Source organism: Natator depressus, chromosome 7 (genome assembly GCF_965152275.1).
Source record: "Natator depressus isolate rNatDep1 chromosome 7, rNatDep2.hap1, whole genome shotgun sequence".
In the NCBI taxonomy this organism is placed as follows: domain Eukaryota; kingdom Metazoa; phylum Chordata; order Testudines; family Cheloniidae; genus Natator; species Natator depressus.
The window spans coordinates 120,415,383-120,440,011 of record NC_134240.1 but is presented as its reverse complement, the minus strand read 5'-3'; the positions used below and the strand labels follow the sequence as shown (position 1 = coordinate 120,440,011).

Below are 24,629 nucleotides of genomic sequence, written 5' to 3'. Positions count from 1 at the left end.
CTTTTTAAAAGTTTATATGAAATGGGTGAGTGACTGCCTTTTTAATTAAAAGAATTAGCTGGTTGGCTTCAATCAGTAACGAGTCTTGAGGGATTTGAATGAGCAAAAAAGCTGGAGAATATATGGAGTGGTCAGACAGAAGTCCTTGAAACTACAAATGAGAGAGGGGAGGATAAGCAGGAAATGAGAGCAGAGACGTAGGCAGGGGCAGATGCTCAAAGGCCATTTCCATACATTGGGCCCTCTGTTACCACTTCTGCTATTTATCCTGAAGGAAAACCATGCAGCGTTTGATATAACCAGATATAACCATCTGAAAAAATCACACTGCCTTCTAGTTTTTAGTCTATGGACTGTTTTCCTCAGCCTTTATTTTGTGAGGTATAGGGAAAGACTTCTGGGGAGGGGAAAAAGTCAACATTTGATCTACTGGACAGATGTCTTCCTAGTTTTAGTGCTATTTGGGCAAGGATGGAAGGTAATTGACCAGAGTAACCTTTGTATTGGGTGTATCACCCCTGCAGCTGTACAGTGAGATCACAACCAGCTGCACGGCTTGCATACAATCACTGAAAGACTAGCGGCTATGAAATGCGTGCCATATCACACAGCAAAGGGACCTAAACTCACAATCTGGATCTACAGTGGCAATGTAATAAAAGAGAACCAACGTATTCTCTGTTTTTCCTCTTTCTAGATTTGGGCCTAATGACCATTTTCCTCAGTCAATCACACTGTCTCGTTTAAAAGACTCACCATTTTTAATTGTTATCTCCATCAGCGTATCCAAAATCTGCACTGAAACATAGTAGTCTGAATGAACTGACATCATCTGTTGAAAGAAGCATTGCAAACTAAGTTACGTATTAGGTACACTGCAGTTTTATTAATAAAATAACCTGAATCCTTGTTAAGAGAAGAAACAGGTTACAAAAAAATAAATGCCAAAGCCTCCTAAGCAAGGAACAGTGTGAGGCATGATACCACAGGGTATTCAGGTTATTTGCGTCATTCAAACAGAGTTCTTATCTTGTGAATGTTTTAATTAAAATTTACATTCTTCCAAAGGATAAGGTCAGAACCCTACAACCCAATGTCTCAACAGTTCATGAGAAGATTCATACTAGTTGCGGCAACCTCAATGTGAGATGTGTCACATGAGGATTTTCTTTCTGGAACTGACTTCTCCCGCAGACTAAGCCACCTGGACAGTCTCTCTCTTCTAACCAGTAGTGAAGACAGTTGTGACTGGACTTCAACTCTTGGCCAGATAAGCATCCATAATACCGTACTGAAACACTGAATTCTCAGTAGATAAACTCTTAATACATTTGAATAAGGTCTCAACTATATACATGACCCTTGAAGAGGTGATTGTAGAGAAGAACTTATTTTGAGTCAGGCAGTTTGGGGGAAAGAAAGGAAATGCAATAGTAAGATCTGCTCTCTGAATCTTGACCTCTTCCCTCAGAAACATTTGAGACGTAGCAAACAAAGAAAAATTGGTAAGGAGGGAGAGCAGCATATCCTAAAACCAGCAGTACTGTATTAATCCATTTGGAGACCATCTTCCTGAATATTGTTGAAGAGAACTGGGGAGGAAGGTTTTTTAAAGATATAAAGACAACCCTAAAGAAGATTTCTTAAATGGTGGTTCACGTCTTTTCCTGAGGCCAATGTGGTAAGTGAGCTCCTGCCTTCTGGAATCGGTTTTTCTGAAGCTGCATATTCTCCAATAATTCAGAACTTGACCCACCTACCCATGCATGTTGAGGATTTTGGGCAAGATGAATAATTCCTTGTGATAAATGGAAGAATGTTTACCTTGATAATAAATGAACTACAGAGAACTCCTATATGTAATATGCTGTAAAGCCAGTGCCTTCTAAGAGCAGAGACTTCAGACTCTTTCAGTGTAAGTCTGACACCAGGAAGCATGTCTTTACGGAGAGAAAGTAGGGAGGGGACATCTACTTTCCAGTGACTTGATAGGTTGCAAGAGCTTATAACCCTACTCCCAGGTTGGAAAACAGCTCTAACTTTTGGATAGACAAATTGCCCTAAAAACTTTGATATCAAAGTCTCTGAGCTACCTTATGACAAACCTGTGAACATTATTTGCTGTTGAGATGCAACTGTTCAACTCCAAGTCTAGGATGAGCTGCAAGTAATCCAGTGGAGATGGAATCTCTGGTTTCCAAGTTAATCTACCCCCCCCCTTGACACCATTACTAGAATTCTGTCAATACTCAGAATAAGCTGAAAAGTGTAAAATGCCCACAAGAAAGCTGGGAGAGTACCTTGTTTAGCAACTGCTGCTGAACAGCCAAGCTACCCAGTTTAGGTAGTTGAGGCGGTATGCAAGAACAGACTATGGGACGGGAGAGGCTGTCTGCAGAGAAGGAACTGTTACATCTCTTCATTTAACTAGTTGAGAACCGTGTATTCTTGGCCAATTTGGGGTGATAAGAATGACTGACCACTGATTGCTTCTTCAGTTTTGATCTTCTGAATCACTCATTCTAGTAGTTGCATGAGGGGCTAGAAGGAGAGGGGTGTCAGAGCTATTTATCAGAATCCCACATGCCTGAATCATGTGACCAGGAAAGTACCCTGGGGTGCTTCCTGTATGGCCCCTGGGGATGAAGCTCTGATGAGAATGTCAAGATGAATTCCTGGACTCCTTAAGTCTGGCTAGTGTCACTACTGATAACATCAGAACATCCTGGGGGCAGAAGACAGACTAAAAAGTAATGCTTTTTGTGGTGATTTCTGCAACTGAGCAATAGAAGTTAAACAGGTCTGAGAGACATGCAGATAAAAACTTCTGCCATAACCACCAGTGTCAATACGTTTGATGGAGAAATTTCTGCTATAACTGCAACTAAAGTCTCCATCTTGAACTTTGCCCTCATCTACCTGTTCATTCTCCTGAGGTCCAAGACACGTCAAACTCTTCATAATCTATTCTTTACTGTGGAGAATATAGACTACGGCCTTGAGCATCTTTTATCACGAAAGACAGGCTTTAAGGCCCTTAACTATAGAAGTGAAAGGCCTCCTTCAGTCAGTTTAATTTTTCTCTGGGTCTAAAGAGGAAATGAAGGGTGTGGAGGAGCTCCAGAGAACATCTATACTGTACAGACTCCTGTACCCACATGTCTGAAGTCAATAGCATCCATGTGATAGACAAGAGATATTCCACCCTTAGGCCTGTTTCAGGACAGAACCACCCCTGTTGAGGGTCTCTACAGAAGCCTGCTGGTGATAGGGGAAGAGTCACAAGGGAATGGAAAACCTGATTTGCTGTCCAGAGTCAGAGCCCCTTCCCCAGCATAAGATTCTATGGAATGGGAGCAGGTGTGGCAGAGCTCCCCAATCCTTCTGACCCCTGACAGAAAGAGCACCTACCGGTCTTCTACTTGCACTGTTTGGCCAGCTCTGCCTTGACTGGGGAGGGAAGAGGAGAAAAAAGGAGTTTGGTAGGTGGTCCTACTAGACAGACTGGGTACAAGAAATTTCATCTCCTAAAAGGGATAGTAGGGATGGGAAGATGGAAGAGAGCTTTCTGTTGCCCCCAAAATAAGATTTAAGACACTAGGATTCTAAAGAATAAGGCAGGATTGCTGAAGTCCTATTCTGTTTGTAAAAAGAAAAGGAGGACTTGTGGCACCTTAGAGACTAACCAATTTATTTGAGCATGAGCTTTCGTGAGCTACAGCTCACTTCATCGGATGCATACTGTGGAAATTGCAGAAGACATTATATACACAGACACCATGAAACAATACCTCCTCCCACCCCACTCTCCTGCTGGTAATAGCTTATCTAAAGTGATCGTCAAGTTGGGCCATTTCCAGCACACATCCAGGTTTTCTCACCCTCCGCCCCCCCCAGACAAACTCACTCTCTTGCTGGTAATAGCCCATCCAAAGTGACCACTCTCTTCACAATGTGTATGATAATCAAGGTGGGCCATTTCCTGCAGAAATCCAGGTTCTCTCACCCCCTCACCCCCCTCCAAAAACCACACACACAAACTCACTCTCCTGCTGGTAATAGCCTATCCAAAGTGACCACTCTCCTTACAACCTGCATGAAAATCAAGGTGGGCCATTTCCAGCACAAATCAAGGTTTTCTCACCCCCACCCACCCCACACACACACACACACAAACAAACTCACTCTCCTGCTGGCAATAGCTCATCCAAACTGATCACTCTCCCCACAATGTGCATGACAATCAAGGTGGGCCACTTCCAGCATAAATCCAAGTTTAACCAGAACGTCTGGGGGGGGGGGGGGGGGGAGGAAAAAACAAAGGGGAAATAGGCTACCTTGCATAATGACTTAGCCACTCCCAGTCTCTATTTAAGCCTAAATTAATAGTATCCAATTTGCAAATGAATTCCAATTCAGCAGTTTCTCGCTGGACTCTGGATTTGAAGTTTTTTTGTTGTAAGATAGCGACCTTCATGTCTCTGATTGCGTGACCAGAGAGATTGAAGTGTTCTCCGACTGGTTTATGAATGTTGTAATTCTTGACATCTGATGTGTGTCCATTTATTCTTTTACGTAAAGACTGTCCAGTTTGACCAATGTACATGGCAGAGGGGCATTGCTGGCATCTGTGTATATAATGTCTTCTGCAATTTCCACAGTATGCATCCGATGAAGTGAGCTGTAGCTCACGAAAGCTCATGCTCAAATAAATTGGTTAGTCTCTAAGGTGCCACAAGTCCTCCTTTTCTTTTTGCGAATACAGACTAACACGGCTGTTACTCTGAAACCTGTATTCTGTTTGTAGTGCCAGGAAGGTGAAAAGACCGAAGTGGCATGGCCAAGCCCCGGAACCCCACAGTGTCTGAAATGTCTCTGGTGTTTGCAGGAAGAGAGGTGCAGCTGAAATATTTCAGATTGGAGGACAGATCAGGATCCAGAAAGACAGGGTGATTTATGTTTAAATTAGAAACTGATCTAGTAGGTTCACAATCTTGGGTATTCTAACTGTATGTCCCCAAATAAACTAATCATGAATATAATTGTATAATCTAACCTAGGAGAAGTGAAAAATAGCAGTGATCTTACCTGAAACAGCCACTTCAAAACTGGCATGGGGCACTGCGTACAACTGTAAGCACAACTGAGGAAACCCTGAGTTGCTAAAGAAAGTTGCTGTGTTACTTCTGATCTGTGAAAATAGTTAGAAAGAGAACAGGAATCAATTTGGTGATAAAATTGACATCTCCAAAACCATAAAAACAACATTTTCCCCCAAGATCTCACTTAAGAATTTTGAGTTTATGAAACATCCATTACAAATATTCTTTTCACTATATTCCTGGTGGATACAAGTTACAGGCCACATCTATGCTACAGAGTTAAGTCACCTTAAGTTTTAACAACGATCATAAGTTGCTTTAACAACATCGGTGGAGCACATCCAAGCAACGTCACTTGTGTCAGCTGAGCACGTCCACAGTCATTGCTCTTGCATTGACAGAGTGTGTTGCACTAGGGGTAGCTATTCCACTGTGCAACTCACCACCCTTTGTGACCCTCTGCTGCTGGGAGCTCTGGGAATGGACCATAGTGCATTATGGGGATGTGCATGCCATCCTGTGATGCAAGACTTTCCATCCCATCATTCCATGGGCTTCCTACTTCATTTCACACCATTTTTCAACAGCCCTAGTAAACTGTGTGCCCACTACCGCTAATTGACAGTATGGATCCTCAGCTGCTGATCACTGTGATGATGAGCATACGAACACAACACAGCTGGTCCGGCAGTTTTCCATAAGCTGCAGAACAGAGTGAACTGGTGTTCCCTGCTCTGCAGTCTGCTATGGAAACAAATAATTCAAGATTGCTGCTGCCATTCACAGAACAGCTTGCCAAGGTGGACCATCAGTACTAGGCTTGGGAAACAAGCACTAAGTGGTGGGAATCGCCTCGCGATGCATGTCTGGGATGACAAGCAGTGGCTGCAGAACTTTCAGATGCGTAAAGCCACATTCTTAGAAACGTGTCCGGAGCTCACCCCAGACTGAGGTGCAAGGACACCAGAATGAGAGCTGCCCTCACTGTAGAAAAAAGGAGTGGTGATCACTGTGTGGAAGCTGGCAACTCCCGACTGCTACCAGTCAGTTGCAAATCACTTTGGAGTTGGAAAGTCCACCCTGGGTGCTGCGGTGATGTAAGTGTGCAGGGCCATTAATTGCATCCAGCTATGAAGGACTGTGACTCTCAGTAACATCCAGGAAATAACAGATAGCTTTGAGGCAATGAGATTCCCTAACTGCGACGGGGTGACAGATGGAATGCATATCCCAATTTTGACCCCTGACCATCTTGCAACAGAGTACATCAACCAAAAGGGTGACTTCTCCATGGTCTTGCAGGCACTGGTGCATCACCCGGGCCGTTTCACTGACTTCAGTGTGGAGTGGTCAGAGAAGTTGCACGATGCATGCATCTTTCGGAACACTGGAATGTATAGACAGCTGCATGCTGGGACTTTCTTTCCAGACGATTACAATGAGGGATGTGCAAATGCTCATAATGATCCTTGGAGACTGTGCATACCCCTTAGCTCCGGTGACTCATGAAGCCTTATACAGGAACCTAGCCAGCAGAAAGGAGCACTTCAATAACAGGCTCAGCAGGTGCCAAATGACTGCTGAACATGCCTTTGGCCGATTAAAAGGTTGCTGGTGCTGTCTTTTTGGCTGGTTAGACCTCAATGAGGAAGATATTCCAATGGTCATTACAGCCAGCTGTATTCTCCATAATATTTGTGAATCAAAAGGGGAAAGTTTCCTCAGGGATAGGCCACTGATTCTGAGCAGCTAGCTGCCGATTCTGAGCAGCCAGATACAAGAGCAATTAAAGGGGCGCAGCGGGGAGGCTTTTCAAATCAGGGAGGCTTTGAAGGAGCATTTTGACAATGATTCCCAGTAATGTGTCGGTATGTGATGCATTTGGCCAAGTAATGTTTACATGCCACCATGAATTACCCCTGTAGTGCTTATTTCTTGAGCATTAATTGCAAGGAGCAAATAGTCCTACCTATAGCCAATGTGTTTCAATGTTAGCACTGAGCAATGTATGTATTTCACAAATAAAGACTCATTTAATTTCAAAGTCTCAAGTCAAACAACAGGATCAAATGCAAACTTTTGGTCAAACAGGAGACATAACAAAGAAGAACAATCTCACAGTTATGGCTCTCACAGCTGGGTGTAACTCCAGCTTTCACTGGGAAACCAGTCCCCGAGCATAGTGTACACAGGGTACGACAAGGGATGAGGAACCCACAATGAATGCGGTGGGGAATTTGGGGAAGGCATGGACCAGAGTTCTGTAGTGGCTGGAGGAGGAAACAGGCACAGATTTGCTGCGATTGCAGGCTAATGAGGGACTTCAACATCTCTGTCTGGTCCTCGAGGAGCTTAATCATCCGCTCCTGCCCCTGTGTCCTTTCCTGGCTATCCAGCCTCAGTCTTTCATTGTCTCCCTCCATGCTCTTTGTTTCGCTCTATGCTGTATCTATTGACTGCAGCACCTCCCGAAACATATCCTCCTTTCTCCTCCCGACTCTCTGCCTTATCTGATGGAGGTGCTCTGCTGGTGCGAAGGAGTGTGTTTCTCAAGGGCACATCTGTAGACAAAGGCAAAGAAACAATGAATAGAGACAGTATTGTGAGTGCGCTCACAGCTGAGACTATCAAAAGTTACACACACCTCTTTCTCACTGTCTCTTGGCTAGCACACAGGTCGCCGGGAGTCCCAATCATGGTGAGTTTGGGGGGGAAGGGGGGGGCCCCAGAGGGGACAAAGGGTGTTTTGCAAAGGGGGTTACTATAAGTGGCTTGGGAACCTACTCTGAATACTGGTACATTTTTCCACAGGCTGGGGTAATTGAACCCAATCTCTCACTCCTAAGGGTAACCCAGGATGCAAGGGGGCATCTGCTGCATGCAGGTGGCTTCAGACTAGCTTCGTAAGCTGCTTGCTTGCATACTGCTCTGGTCCCTGCAAAAATAATTGCTGCGTGGAGCAGCAAAGTTTCCTACAGATGGGGGAGAAACAGAGCAACTCTCCCAAGGAATCTTCAGCAGAGGATTGCAGAATATCTTCAGGAAAGTTTCCTAGAGATCACTATGGAGGATTCCAGAGAGACATCCCTGTGTACACTAACAAACTTTTCTGCCTTGGCCCCACTGCATAGATAGACAGGCTCTGTTGTTAATTTCTGTCCCTTACCCCATCCTCCAACCTATAGCAAAGTACATGAGAGCTCAATCTCTTCTCACCATGCAGTATGAAAGCAAAATGAGCACTTACCGGAGCTCCCCTCTCCTGCACATCAGAGCAGGACTGCAGGGACTGGCTAGACCCTTCCAGAGTGGAAAAGAGGTCCTGACTAGCCACGGCACTGGACAACCCTGCCATGTGCTGCACAGCATCCTCCAGCTCCACCTCCTCGTCCACCACTTCCTCATCAGGGTTGAGTCAGCTGTCTCCATTCGCCCCAAAGTATCCACGAGACTCTTGGTGGTGGAGCTGGGGTCGTCGCCAAGGATAGCGTTCAGCTCCTTTTAGAAGTGGCATGCCTTCAGTGCTAAACCAGAGCGACGGTTGGCCTCCCTTGCCTTCTGGTACACCTGCTTCAGCTGCTTTATTTTATCATGACATTGCCAGTGACATGCAGGAGAGGGGCAATCAGCCCATAGGTATTGAAATTCCTATGGCTGGTGCGAAGCTGTGATTGCACAGCCTCCTCTCCCCATATAGTCAGCAGATCTAACAGCTTCTGTGTGCTCTATGCAGGAGCGCGTCTGCTGCATAAAGCCAGCACGGTCAGCCGGGATGATGCTGTGTGAACTGCGCACACCGAGCAAATGAGGAATTTCAAAAATTCCTGGGCCTTTAAACAGGGGAGGGGTGCATACCTGTGTACCTTTAAACTGGTGACCAGAGCAGTCATGAGGGCATTGTGAAACACCTCCTGGAGGCAAATTAGGAGACTTAATCAAGTGAGCTGTCTATACTGACACTACATTGCTTTAACTACATCGCAATAAATTCTATGCCGCTCCTCGAGGCGGTTTTATTGTGTCAGCATAGCAGGAGAAGCATTTCAATGTGTATACCTCTACTGTTTTGCTGACTTTTTGTCAACAAAACTGTAGTTTAGACAAGGCCTTAGTCTACTACAGTGGCTGTACCTTATTCGTAATAAAACTTTTCAAACGCAGGTGACAAATTTTAAAGCAATTCGTCCTCTCTCAATTGTCATAATATACATTGAAAATTTTAAGATTAAGAAAGAATAATTCGCTTTCAAATATTCACTGGTCTTCATTAAAAGGCATAATTGTTTTAAAGATATGTACTTTTTAAACAGTGTACTAGCTCTACTAATGAAGAAATAAATTCTAAGACTAATTTGGATTATATTTTTATAACCAAATATATGCACTGCTAAGATAGATCAAACCAGTGGCCCCCGCTAGTCCAGTACCCTGCCTCTGAAAGTAGGTGCTACCAGTTTCTTTAGTGGAAAAACAGAAGAAACTTTATAGGGAACACTTGTGAAATAAGCCCACGGATGGAATGTCTTCTTAATTAGATACTGACTTATACTTTGAAGCATGTGTGTTTTTACCCCTTCTAAGCAACCGTCTAATATAACCATGTATGTTTTTATCATCAGTGTCTAATTTGCTGAATCATTGGCCTCAATTATAGCAACTTGTGGTAAGAGTTCACAGGTTAATTAGGCATAGTAGTATTTCCTTTTATCAGTTTTATACTTGTGGAATTACAATCTTATTGAATCTTTTGTTCCTATATTATGAGAAAGGATAAATAAGAGCATCTAGTTTTCCTTCTATGTCCAAATCATCATTTTGTATACCTCTATCATATACACATATATCCCTTCTCTAAACTGAAAGGGACAATCACCTCAGTCTCTATTCTGGGAATGGTTTAATAAAATTTAAAAAAAAGAACAGAAAAAATTGAAAACTACTTGCATTCCAATATTTTCCTGCAGTATTTAAAAGCCAAACACTGTAGCATCATAAAACAAGAGATTCTGGAGGTGAAACTGACTAACTTAAAAAAAGAATTTAAAAAAGCAGCACAGTCTAATTTCCTGCCCAAGCTCAGAAAATGCAAAAGGAAAATTAAAACTGAATAGTGAAACGTTCGAAATTTAAAACTGAGTTTTGATCTTTATGAAACTATCAAAGGGGGCATAGTGTCAGCTGGGCTTTTGTGATGTGTATGAAACCATTTAAAGTACAAGGAAATTTTGCTCTTGTGGGTTACACAGGCATACAAAGGATCTTAGTTCTATGATTAAGCCTTGATAACGGGGATAGGGATGCCACAGATTGTAACTTTTTTTTAGGTCCCTATTAATTTTATCCTCTGATGATAGGTGAAGAGAAACACTTCTGTTTGTTTCCCCAAAAGGGAATTAAGAGAAGCTGCTGGAGCCTTGGTTTCCCTCCTCTTCCTCTGGAAGGCAGTATGGTCCAGTGGATAGGGAACTGGATTATGAGTCAGAAGAATTGGGTTCTTTTTGCAGCTGATGTGTTGTGTGACCTAAGACAAGCCACTTCACCTCTTTTCACATTCAGTTGGGGCCTCTAAACGCTAATGTAAAACATATAAGGAATTAAGTGCCACCTCCCTATAAGGGAAAGAAGATGGAAGGAGTTTGCCATGACTGACTTACCATTACTTCCAAATTTTCTCATGACAAGACAGCCGTATGCTTAAATCGGTTCTAGGGGTTTTGTCATGAGACTCAACTAGTTCTTCTGATGGGCTGCATGATTAGATACGCGAAGGATTCTAGGTTTCACGTCACCCCAGAACATAACAATTATGCTGTAAAAACTTTTGTTTGAATCCTCTTTAGCATGGAAATCTTTCTACAAACGAGTGCAATAAGTACTACAGCTCAGAGTCCATTTTAGGAGACCCGATCTTCTGGGTCTTGCCATACCCAAGCAGCTAACTTTCTTCATTCATTGTACTGTATTTTTCAGTTCTGCCTTAGCAAACTGTCAAGCTTGTGAAGGATTCCATGGGCCAAGGATTCCAAGAGCCAACAGAAACAGGGGGGAAGCCCTCTATCTTGAATCCTTCTTCATCCATGCTAATGAAAAATGGAGGTGGGTTGTTCAGTGAGCTTGGAGGTGGTGTGACTGGGTTTATAAACCCCTCACTGGACAGGCGAGGTTAAGGAGCACCTCTGGGCTCAGGAGGCCCTGCACCTGCCTGTGCCCAGCATTCTTGGGTTGGAGGTGAAATTGAAAAGGCAGCCAGACAGCATAGTTGGGGGTGGCAGGCCAGGGAGAAGGATATGCTCTAGGAGCTCCAGGGAAGGTGGTGACCCAATACCGCACCAAGTCAACCCTGGATCAGAACCCAGTGAAGTGGGAGGACCCGGGGTTCCCTACCCCACCTGAGAACTGCACCACAATAGGGCTGCCACTCGGGAACTGTGCCTACAAGGTGGAGCTGCCACCTGGAGCCCTAACCACTAGGCAGGAGACCCAGGTTCCCACCTACAGGGGGAAAGAGCAAAGCCTCCTTTCAAGCTGTGGCACAATTGTTCTGTAAAGCCCTCTAGGAAAACCTGACTTCCAGATAAAGGGGTCAGCACTGGTTTTCAAGGTAAAGCAGAACTCACTTCCATCCAAAGGCTCTTTTCTTTTCTTTCTTTTTATTTTTTTTTACTCTTCAGAAAAATCGAGCCAGTATGACAGCCTTGCAAATAAGGGGCAATAACATGGGGAGGGGGGTGCGGGGGGGGGGGGGGGAAGAGGGGAAAAAAGATATCCTCACCTAAGAAGGAGTTTTTCTATAGGATTTTGAGGGATGAAACCAGAATTCCTCAAATCAAGGTTTTGCTGATTGAAGATTTTCCCAGAGTTTGAGAAGTGAAATATTTCTTCTCCAGGATGAGAATCAGGAATGGCATCAGATACTACTGAAAACCTCTTTATAAATGCCCTGTAATACACACAATTGTTCTTGTGAACTTAGATAATTGGTACTACCTGTCTGAGACAGTTTTATCCTTGGCTGATGAACATTTCAGCCTTAAACTGCAAAGCCTCTTTAGCCTAGATTCAATACAGTTATTGCCAAGTAATTATGTAGGACCCTGAAGATAAAGGAGGCGCTTGCATTTTAAAAAACAAAGAGGTAACTGGGATAGGTTACAGGAGCCACATAAATCAGGAGTTCTCAAACTTTTTCTTTCGAAGTCCCCCCCAACTTGCTATAAAAACTCCACAGCCCACCTGTGCCACAACAAGTGTTTTTTGCATATAAAAGGCAGGGCCAGCGTTAGGGGGTAGCAAGCAGGGCAATTGTCCAGGGCCCCATGCCACAAGGGGCCCCACAAAGCGAAGTTGCTGAGGCTTTGGCTTTAGCCCTGGATGTCGGGGCTCAGAGCCCAGGGCTTTGGCTTTCTGTCCTGGGCCCCAGTGAGTTTAATGTCGGCCCTGCTTGGTGGACCTCCTGAAACCTGCTCACAGCCCTCTGGGGGGCCCAGACCCCTGGTTGAGAACCACTGACAAACAACATTACACTGAGTATGCGTGCCCATGTGGGAGAATAAAGAAACTAAACAACGGATTTAGGTGATATTAAAGAGGAAAAACCTGTGTTCTTCTGACAGATCTCTATCTTGATCAGAGTTTTCTTGCTCTTCGTCTCCAGTTGAAGAATTTAGTCCAATTTCCTGCATGTCTTCTTGTAGTTGTTTCTCTAGTTCATCTACCCTGCAGTGGAGGCAAGAGCAGAACACCCTATTATTGCTAGTCCGTTTTTACAACGAACGGAAGTATGTTCCGTTGTAGATTAGCGTTCAGATCTCGGATTTCAGCATCACATGAAGCACATTATGTGATAAAACTGGCTGAAAGTACTCTTCTGAGTATACCAGTTTAAAACAAAAATTTGATGAAGACTACTATAGCTGTATGATCCTACTTGTAAATAATATCAAGAAATTATTATAATTGGTAAAAGATCAACAGGAAGAATACTCTTTTTCTATTACTTTAAACAGCTTTTGAATTTACTTCTAAGATCAAGTTCGTTACTAGCTAGATTGTCAATAGCACCCCCTCCCATCATCACAAACTGGCATCAATACACATTCCAGCCTATGGCTTTTGCCTTAAGGACATCTTGGAAGGATGCTAATTGATTGCACCCACCAAACTGTGGCTGTTCTGATCCTAGTACGCAGCACGAACGATGTTAGTGTCCGATACGCCTACCTCTATAACAGCAACCAACGCGGAAGAAGCGACAGTAAAAATTCTATGCAAGTGATTTTATTTCATACCTGCCTAGCAGCTGTTTGGTGACCTACAATAAGGGAGACGATAGGAACTGGAATGAGACTAAGGACAGGTATACACATCACAAAAGCCACAGCTAACACTATGTCCTTTTACTGACAGTCTCATTAACACACATTCAGATGGTCCCTCTAGGTACAGATTGAGGCACACTGGCAGCAGTAGCCAAATCTTAACTTGCCACGTCTCATGCTGTGCCAGTTCTGGGAGGAATAAAGAACCTATGATTCCACAAGCAAGTTTAGCACTTTTCACAAGTCTTATTAGATTTACCTTAAAACAATAAACATGCTAACCTTTTGGATTCTTCCTTCTCCTTCAAGAGATGCTCTAGGCTGTTCACATAAGACACTTGACTCACAACAGGAATCTTAGAAAGCTGTAATGAAGTAGTATGAATTTTTTTTTTATAATGGGGAAAACAGTCTTCTTAAGAGGATTCATGGCTAGACAAAAGGTATCATTCATAATAATTTAATCCATCTGCTCAAGAAGATATATTATATGAATTTGCACTTAGAAACATACAGGAGATCCTGAAAAATAAAATCTAAGCCAAAGAGCCCCATTTGACAGATTACACAACCAATTGCAAAGAGCAGAAACATTTTCTCTCAGACAGCACTGATCGGCAGATGAAACATTGGTCTTACCATCTCAGATCTTAGTTCTGTTTTCAGCTCTACTACAAGCTTCCTATGAGGCACTGGGCAAAAAAAATCACAACCTCTCTAAGCCTCATTTAACTGATACGTAAAATGGGTGTCAGATACTGCAGTGAAAAGCACCATATAAAATGTTAAACAAACACACTTGCTAACTTCTTAAGGAAGCGATGCCAGGTTTTACCAAATAAGGGCTGAAGAGAATTAAGGCTAGTCAATAGAATAGAGGAGTCTAAAACATTGGGCACAGGGTTCAGAGCCAGGTGGGTCCAATCACAGAACCTCAAAGGAACATTTTGGTGGGGAATGAAGAAGTGCTTTTACCAGATCCTGCATCTGATTAACATTTAGAAATTCGACCCGAGATAGCTTTAGCACAATTCAGGAGCTTTCCCCCCCCCCCCCCCCCCATTTCTTATTTTTGTTCTATATTGTTGTGTGCACACCCTTTAAATAAATAAATAAATAAAACAGGAGACTATCCCACAAAAGATATGGTCATGGCAATTCTTGAGTAACATACTATTTATCTGTAGTGTCCATTTAATTCCACAGACACATAACTAGGTAAGATGTTTGCAGTAAATGTATGTGACCAAACATCTGATCTAGTATGTGCCTCTAATTAATGGTCATTACATGTGTGTATAATATTTGTGTTTTTTCAGGAAACAAGGCGAACAGCACACACACATAGACCCCACTATTTCAAGAGTTAGAAACAGAATAAATTTTTATGTAGTCATATTTATAAGACAACTTTGACTAAGGTTTTAAAAAAATCCAGCTGCTTTCAAGGTAATTAGCCTTCTGTTAGGAGCACTACATTAGGAAAGTCTTATGCTAGAAGTGCTTAAAGTTAACCCTCCTTTATATTTTATTATAAAAATTTAAATTAAAAAAAAAAAAGCAGCTTTTTTGCCAGGTTGTGCTACTGAACAAATAATTTGTAAAGTGCTAACCTTAAGTTATCCCCATAATACTCATGTAAATTGTAAGATGGGGTTCATCCTAATGGACAGACCGAGCAAAAAAGGAGAAGTGACTGCAAGATAAGTCCTGGCACCTCTTGCAAGTTCCCAACTATTCTCAGCTTCCTTGAAATTCAGGCTCCCATAATAGGATGGTCTGATACACTTCAAAGAACACTTCATGCTCACAGATCAACCTCCTGAGCCTTCACAGCTCACTAACTACCTAGGTTCCCGCTAAGCTGCATGGCCGCACAGCAGCCTATTAAGCACCACGCAGGGCTGTGGTGGGGAGAGATGCCTCTTCCCCAGTCCCAGACCTGCAGCAGCCCGGGGTGAGGGTGGGAAGAGGTACCTCTCCCACCCACCCAGGTGCTGCTGCGGGGAGAGCAAGCTGTGGGGAGTCCTCTCTCCCCGCTGTAGCCCAGGGCAGCCTGCACCCCAAACCCCTCATCCCCAGCCCCATCCCAGAGTCCACACCCCCAGCACTCCAACCCTCTGCTCCAGCCCTGAGCCCCCTCCCACACTCCAAACCCCTTGGCCCCCCTCCTGCAGCATGAATTTTGTTATGTGCGCCAATATGGCACACATCACCTCCATACTGGTGCACATAACAAAATTCATTCCGCACATGCGTGGAAAAAAATTAGAGTGAACACTGCTAACTACTTTTAAATTCATCAAGGTGGATGAACTTCTTGAGACTGGGGAACAGCTTACTCAGCAGCCAGCCCAACAAATACTGAACTCCCAGAAGAAATGAAGCAGACCAAGGAAGGATCTTGCCACATTCAGGACAGTATGAAAATGTAAAGCCTATTTCTGTTTTAACAGGAAGAGTAAGTGGAAAACAAAGTTCCTGAAACCGCTAATATGCTCAAGTGGAAGAGGCCAAAGGAACTTATTTACTTTATGTAATCTCTACAAATGCTCAGATAGCATAGGTATGAGTGTGGTATAATACACGATGAAAGGATGCTCACCATGTTACAGGATCAGAACTGACTGACCCAGTTTTACAGCCAAATACACAAGACTTTACAAGAGATTCTTCTTACATAGGAAACACTGAAATGTCAGAAGAAACAAACATTGATAAATCTGACTCAGATGAAAAAAATTTTAACCACTTACAGGACGTTTGGGTGATGGAGTCAAGGTGTCCTGTGAAAGATCATCAAGACAAGCTCCCTCTGGAGTTCCAGCACGTGACTTTGACGTTGAGGACAGGATATCCTGCAGTGGCAAGAGCATTTCTTCTTCATCGCTGTCCAGATTACAGTCAAAACTCTCATCTTCACTATCAGAAGTGATGCTTAATTTTCTATTCAGCACGGAAGTTATGGTGGAGCTTTCAATGTTCAACTCATTTGAAATCTGCGAAGAACTAGTGCTATTGGCTGAACAACCATCTTCAAAATACAGTGAACGTGCAACAACTTTGCCAATCTTTACTGAAAATACAGGCTTCTCAGTAATTTCCACTGAAGGCAAGTTAGAATTATCTTCTGAAGTCTTTACAGTGTTCTCTTTTGATTTAGTAAAGTTCTTGTGAGAATCTGAGGGAAGCTGTACATTATCATCTTTACAAAGTATAGGTTCAGTCTGTCTCACTCTGTCTTGCTCTTTCTTAGTTTCCAATACCTGAGATGAACTAGCACTTTGAATGTGGGAAGAAGAATATAGGCATTTCATTTCTTCTGTGCACACTGTGTTTGACTGAGTTTTAGTTAATTCATGGATATAAGTCTTTACAGTAGCTTTTTCCTGAGAAAGAGATGTTGACTTTTCTAAGAGGAAATGTGAGCGGGTTGCTTGCAACTGATTTTCTTTGGTATCTGCAACATGGATTTGGTCATTTTTATTAGCACAGTGTCCAGAATTTAAAGGTGATAAACCCACATATGAGTAATTACCTTTTTCCTTTTTGTGGCTTATGTCAAAATATTCCTCTGAAAGAGATAAGTCTTCTCTATGTGACATAGCAGCATCCTCTAGTTGCAGAACACCATTACCTGGAGACTCTAGTACAATGTGTTTAATGAATTCAGACTTTCTACTTTGGTATTTTTCAGATGACCTGCTGAAATGAGGTTCATTCAAACTTTGTACCACAGGTTTTCCTGAACTTTTCAAATCCATATTCATAGATATTCTTTTTTTTTTCCCAGGAAAGTCTTTTTGTTTGGACAGTCCTGAAGAAATTTTTGAGTTAAGGCGGAATGACTGGTTTTTCCATATATTAACAGCCTTTTCAGATGACCATCTTGATAGAAGTGGGGAAGAAACTTCAGGTTTTGAAACCTGCTTTGATTGAGATGAATCATCTGTGGAAAAAGTTTGAAAAAAGTTTAATATTTTGTAAAAATTTCAGTGTCTCTCTTGAAACTGTGTCACAACATTCCTCTTTTAAAAAGTAGTAAGACAACTGTTAGTTCCTCATTAATGAGGTAACTGACAAAATGTTTGAGCACAAACAGCAACTCTCTCACTTAGCCCACAGTATTCAGGCTAAGATCAATTATCTTTAGTTGAGATTATACAGGTGCATTACTACTTGTAACTAATTTGGCAATGAAATAAGAACGGTTTCTTTTAAGAAAGGAGCTCAGTATCATATTGGGGCACCTGCTCCATATGCTAGAATTAAAATATGTTGGACTGATAGTAGCCCAGACTAAGGGAAGAGGGATCATGTCTGAGAACAGAGGAAAGTTTCCGTTAAGTCTGAAGTAGTTTATTTCAAATACATTTATTTATACCTGGGCTTCTGAAAACTGATTTTGAAAACAGAATTAAAAGTATCACAGTAACTAACACACTTATCAGATCCCATTCCCTTTTGGATAAAGATTCTTTTAAAATATAGGTACTGATCTTCTGGGTGGTGGTCCAATTCCAAATTTCTAATTAGGCATTGTCACCTCTGGCAGCCGGGGGGGGGTGGGGGGGGGGTAAAAAATGCTACCATATATAAAGCTATTGGCTGGTAAATCCATCCAACTTAAAAAGAGACCCAAGGATGCCTTCTTCTAAAGCTAAATTTGATACCTGAGACAGAGAGCTGGGCAAAAGCACTGTTATTCTGAAAACTGGTACACTAGCATGCACTGTGTATTTTGATATTTAAGTAAACAGAATCAATATCTCACATTGTCAACTATGCATTAATTTTGTGATGTTCGCTTTAGGTAAGTATGAATCTGTCCTTTTTTTAAAAAAAAAAAAAAAAAACAGATTAAGCAAAGTGACCTATGCACAAAGTGAATGAAATTCTGCTCTTATTTATTCTAATTATGGCTACGCTTTAGTCATGGGTATTTTTAGTAAAAAAGTCATGGACAGGTCATGGGCAGTAAACAAAAAGTCCATGACTTTTACTATATACCCCTAACTAAAACTTGGGCGGGGGGCCGTGGGTGCTCAATGGGGAGGGTGCTGTCTGGAATCCCGCTGGTGCTGGGGTTTTTGTGGGGTGGGCAGGGGCTCCCTACCTAGTTCCGTGTGTCCCTGCAGCTCCTAGGCAGCGGATGGGTCAAAGGGCTCTGCGCGCTGCTCCCGGTCCCGCCAGAAGCGCCGGCTGCGTAGCTCCCATTGGCCAGGAACCACAGCCAATGGAGCTGCGGGGGCGGAGCCTGAGGGCACAGGCAGCACGCAGAGCCCCATGGCCCTTCCTCTACCTAGGAGGTGCAGGGCCATGCCAGTGGGAGCCAGGGAGCCCTCCACCCCAGGATAAGTGCTCCCACACCGCCCAAATCCCTGCCCCTAGCCCTGAGCCCCCTCCCACACACCCAAACTGTAGCACAGGCTGCAGAAGTCACGTAGGTCACGGAAAGTCACGGAATCCATGACTTCCGTGAGACTCGCAGCTTTAATTCTAAAGTAAACCTAAAGTAATTCCATTGATTTCAATGGAATTATTTTGAGATTTACTCATTTGGTTTAATTTTTTTTTTTTTAATTCAGTTTATGCAACTTCTATATACTGAATAGTACAAGATTATGGTTTAAAAGGAAAGCAATATATTAAAAGTACAGCTGTCAAGTGATTAAAAAAATTAAACGCACTGTTAAACTAATAGAATACCATCTATTTAAATATTTTTGGATGTTTTCTACATTTTCAAACATATTGATTTCAATTACAGCACAGAATACAAAGTGTACAGTGCTCACTTTATATTTATTTTGACGACAAATATTTGCACTGTAAAAAACAAAAGAAATAGTATATTTCATTTCACCTAATACAAGTACTGTAGTGCAATCTCTTTATAATGCAAGTTGAACTTACAAATGCACATAAAATAACTGCATTGAAAAACAATGTAAAAACTTGAGTCAACTCAGTCCTACTTCTTGTTCAGCCAATTGCTAAGACAAACAAGTTTGTTTACATTTACAGGAGATACTGCTGACTGCTTCTTATTTACCTCACCTGAAAGTGAGAAAAGGCGTTCGCATGGTACTTTTGTAGACAGCATTGCAAGGTATTTACATGCCAGATATGCTAAACATTCATATGCCCCTTCATGCTTTGGCCACCATTCCAGAGGACATGCTTCCATGCTGATGATGCTCGTTAAAAAAATAACACGTTAATTACATTTGTGACTGAACTCCTTGGGGGAGAATTGTATGTCTCCGGTTCTGTTTTACCTGCGTTCTGCCATATATTTCATGTTATAGCAGTCTCAGATGATGACCCAGCACATGTTCATTTTAAGAACACTTTCACAGCAGATCTGACAAAACGCAAAGAAGGTACCAATGTGACATTTCTAAGGACAGATACAGCAGCTGACCCAAGGTATAAGAATCTGAAGTGCCCTCCAAAATCTGAGAGGAGTGAGGTGTAGAGAATCCTTTCAGATGTCTTAAAAGAGCAACACTCCAATGCAGAAACTACAAAACCCGAACCACCAAAATAGAAAATCAACCTTCTGCTGGTGGCATCTGACTCAGATAATAAAAATGAACAGGCATCCGTCCACTTTGCTTTGGATTGTTATTGAGCAGAACCTGTCATCAGCATGTACGCATGTCTTCCGGAATAGTGGTTGAAGCATGAAGGGATATATGAATTTTTAGCACATCTGGCACATAAATATCTTGTAATGCTGGCTACAACAGTGCCATGCAAACACCTGTTCTCACTTTCAGGTGACACTGTAAACAAGAAATGGGCACCATTATCTCCTGACAATTGTAACCAAACTTGTTTGTCTGAGCGATTGGCTGAAGTAGGACTGAGTGGACTTGTAGGTTCTAAAGTTTCACATGGTTTTGATTTTGAGTGCAGTTATGTAACAAAAAAACCCAAACTACATTTGTAAGTTACACTTTAAAGATAAAGAGATTGCAATACAGTACTTGTATGAGGTGAACTGAAAAATACTGTTTCTTTTATCATTTTTACAGTGCAAATATTTGTAATAAAAAATATACAGCGAGCACTGTATACTTCGTATTCTGTGTTGTAGAAATCAATATATTTGAAAATGTAAAAAAAATCCAAAACTATTTAATAAATTTCAATTGGTATTCTTCTATTAATAGTGCAATTAACTTTTTTAATCAGTTAATTTTTTTGAGTTAACCGTGTGAGTTAACTGCGATTAATCGACAGCCCTAATTAAAAAGTAAAACCATTTTTTTTTTTTAAAAGATGAAAAAGTCAAAAGTTGTAAAAACTACAACAGTAAAGGTGGAATTTCCAAATTAGTCTTGAATCCATATTGTGGTTTCTATGTTTAAAAGTCTTAGGAATTCATGCTTAATCCTTTTATAGCAAACTGATAACACAGCTCATTTCTGCAACATCATATCCTGATTTAATTATATACTAGAGAAAGACCAGGTAGGAGAGGTAATATCTTTTATTGGACCAAGTTCTGTTGGCGAGACCAGCTTTCAAGTTTACAAAAGCCCTCATCTCTCTAATATCCTGTGACCAACATGGCTACAGCACCACTTAATTACATACTGTATTTTAATACTTTCAGCAGCTCCAAGTCATTTTTAAACTTTGCCACAACAGACCAAACCACTGCAATGCTGAAATAGTTAGGTCTGTTTAACTGACATTACTTACAAAAAAAACCAGAATATTTGTGGTACAGTTTCATGTTTAGTTTCTTAGTTACTGATGAGCCTCTATGAAATTATGAGAGTCTCAATTCATCTTCATGCACATACAAGGAGTATTCAAACTTCAAAAGGAATCTAGCCATTAATAAAGGACAATCATTAAAATGAGATAACCTGTTTGCTCCAACTAATTCTACATCATTAGCATTGTTGTTTCTACCTGAGGCAGTCTCCCATGAAGCAGAGCTTGATCTTTTTCTTAAAAGACATCCATTGCCCTGTTAATAAGATGAAAAAAAGTTACTTGGTTGAGCGTGACAGTGTTTTTAAACAGGGCTCGCCGGTTGGTGAAATAAATAGCATATTCAATTTTAGAAAAAAATACTAATGCCATTCCCATTTAAAACTACTTTTTGTTTCCCTTGGCTGTAAGGTTCACATCTAAAAGAGTGTTATGCCTTAACTCAGGGGTTCTCAAACTTCATTGCACCGTGACCCTCCCTCTGACAACAAAAATTACTACATAACCCCAGGAGTGGGGACCAAAGCCCAGGCCCACACGAGCCCTGTCACCCCAGGCCGGGAGAAGGGCGCAAAACCCAAGCTCAAGGGCTTCAGCCCCAGGCAGGAAGCCTGTAACCTGAGCCCCGCCGCCCATGGCTAAAGCCGAAGCCAGAGCCCCACGGCACAGGGATGAAGCCCTGGGCCCCAGCAAGTCTACCACCACCACTGGTGACCCTACTAAAATAGGGTCATGACCACTTTGGATTCCCCAGCCAGTTTGAGAACCGCTGCCTTAATTCTAAAGTTGTAAATACCTAAAAAGTGGCACACAGGGAGAGAGGATCACTGCTTCACCTAAAATTACCTTGTCAAAACATAAGCTTTTTTTTTTTTTTTTTTTTAAATAAAACGCCATCAGTTATATCAATATACTTCACTTTATATTATTTTTGCACACTTGTACTGGTTTCCAGCATCAGTACACCTGCCTTTGCATTTAAGTTTACCACTGGGAGAGGGACTACAATTTCCATCAAAGCACTGTGTTTGCACTGAAAATTGAGAATGAAAGCAAACCACTGCTGCCAGGAAGAGAGCTAATGTCCCTTCCTATCACTCAATGCTTATGGCTAAGGTTATGAATTATCAGATGGGTCCTCAAGATTTGGTGTGTTAGAGTAAACTTATACCTAGCTTCGGTAGTCTTCTGTTTTAACCAGGCAACTTTTCAGCTAGTTATTTCTGATTAACCTAAAAATAGCTAGTAATCACTTTATCAATGTTTTGCTTAAAAAGCCAATACTATGTAATATATTCTGTATGTAATCACATTCATCTAAAATATTGGTCAGAGGTTTGGCCCTTATTGACACTTGCAGACATACCTGATTTGATATACCTGGTCCTAAGAATACCTTTACTGGACTGAAGGGCTGCAGTTTAGGTTGTTCCATTCTTTGTCTCTTCTTCTCTCCTTCTTTGCAGTAAGTTTCCAGTGGTAACCAAAACTGAGATTCAACGGGGCTGTACTGGAGCTTTGTGGAATGCCCTGCTTTTTGGCACAAAGGTTTATTGTTCACGTTACCATTACTTCTGGCATAGTTTTTTAAGATGTCAGCTTCTGATGTTGAAACCCATTTGCTGGCAACATCTGAACTGGCCGCCTCTAGATCCACGCAGTCAATCCGCTGTTCCCTACCATTTTCATAAAACGGTGTTCTTGTTTTAATTGGACACATTTCATTCCTCCCAGGTTCTCTCTTACTAGTCGTATCCTTTTTTGTCAAGGAATAGTTGGGAGAGCCTGCAGACATAAGGAGTTTTCGAACCACAACCTTCGGATACTTTTTGTTTAGCACCATGCATGGTCTATTGTTCTCTAAAATTTTTGGACTGTCCTTTCTCTCTCTGTTAGCTCCTCTCAATAAGTCATCCATTACAGGACTCTTGTTTGGCAATTGGACTGGAATCTTTTCCCTTCTAGTTTTCTTCTGAGATGATATTTTCTTTTCAAATCGTTCTGTACATATGACCGACAGTTCAACATCCCCATTTTTTACATTTCTTTTGTCCGGAGAACACAATACAATTCTGTCTTTATTGCCAAATTTAAAGAGATACAAAATATAAAAATTAATTATGCATAATTTAGTCACCACACTATTACAGAGAGAAATAAAAAAGCTTTTAGACACAAAATATGAAGTAACAATGCAGAACCTACAGTCAAATAAAGAAAAGGTATGTCTGTCCTGCAAAAAAAGGGTGTGTCCTTAATTCAGTTTAAGAAGGGTGTGTCCTTAGCATGGCAGTGAAGAGCAACTCAGCTTTTAACTCTGTTTAGCAGCTTGAGTTAAAACCTCTATGGGAACCCAAGTTAAAAACTAATTTGGATTAGCAGCTTGAGTTCAATGCCATGCTCCCAGAGACTAACTCAACCTGCTAACCAAAGTTAAGAACTGAGTTGCTGTCTCTCTACTGATAGTTTAGTTAACTAACCCAAAATCAGAACACACCTTTTTTGCACAGCATAGACCAGGGGCGGGCAAACTTTTTGGCCTGAGGGCCACATTGGGTTTCCAAAATTGTATGGAGGGCTGGTTAGGGGAGGCTGCGCCTCCTCAAACAGCCAGGCGTGATGGCCTGGCCCCTGACCCCTATCCAACCCCCCCTGCTTTTCTCCCCGATGGCCACCCCAGGACTCCTGCCCCATCCACCACTCCCTATCCCCTGACCACCCCCGCCCCCCTCCCAGCCCTGCCACCCAGAGCATTGTGCCGGTAGCACAGTGAGCTGAGGCGGGGGGGGGGGGGGGGGGTGAGGGGCCGGGGGCTAGCCTCCCGTGCCAGGAGCTCAGGGACCGGGCAGGAGGGTCCCATGGGCCAGATGTGGCCCGCGGGCCGTAGTTTGCCCACCTCTGGCATAGACATATCCACAGACTCCATCTTTCTCTCTCACCAGCCAAACAGACTATTAAGTAATTCAATGTTCACTTGCACTACGTAAATGTCGAACAGTATTTTCATGCCCAAAACATAAAAATGAAACTGTGCCACAGCTTGGGTTACTATCCACCATCTAGCTTAACTAGCCTCAATGGAAAGGAAATTTGTAACCTCGCCATTATTACCCTACTAGAATTCATGCAGGGTTACATCGGACCTATTTGATCAGCAACATTACTTACACATCTGGTTATACAGCTAAGACAGGGGTGGATTAACTTTTTGGCCCGAGGGCCACATCTGGATGGGGAAATTGCATGCAGGGCCATGAATGTAGGGCTGGGGCAGGGGGCTGGGAGTGTGGGGTGTGGGAGGGGGTACGGTGTGCAGGAAGAGGTTCAGGGCAAGGGGTTGGGGCGCAGAAGGGGTGTGGGGTGCACGAGTGGGCTCAGGGCAGAGGGTTGGGATGCAAGCTCTGGCCCGGCGCCACTTACCTGCAGCGGCTCCGGGGTGGCAGCAGCATGCAGCGGGGCTAAGACAGGCTCCCTG

At 42.5% G+C, this 24,629-nt stretch overlaps 1 protein-coding gene across 3 annotated transcripts in view; it reads right to left on the bottom strand.

The window, feature by feature from the left end:
- The window catches only part of SLF2 (SMC5/6 complex localization factor 2), a 62,747-nt gene that overhangs the window by 25,013 nt on the left and 13,105 nt on the right, over window positions 1-24,629 (bottom strand). For 2 of the 3 annotated variants that reach the window (XM_074959443.1, XM_074959444.1), the window contains exons 3-10: window positions 22,521-23,230; window positions 21,353-21,410; window positions 16,177-17,369; window positions 13,703-13,785; window positions 12,699-12,818; window positions 11,875-12,042; window positions 5,089-5,191; window positions 757-832 (exon numbers count right to left, since the gene is read on the bottom strand). In XM_074959443.1, the coding sequence (XP_074815544.1) occupies window positions 757-832; window positions 5,089-5,191; window positions 11,875-12,042; window positions 12,699-12,818; window positions 13,703-13,785; window positions 16,177-17,369; window positions 21,353-21,410; window positions 22,521-23,230 (2,511 nt within the window). The remainder of the gene's footprint in view (window positions 1-756; window positions 833-5,088; window positions 5,192-11,874; window positions 12,043-12,698; window positions 12,819-13,702; window positions 13,786-16,176; window positions 17,370-21,352; window positions 21,411-22,520; window positions 23,231-24,629) is intronic. The other variant, XM_074959445.1, reaches the window with a different exon arrangement.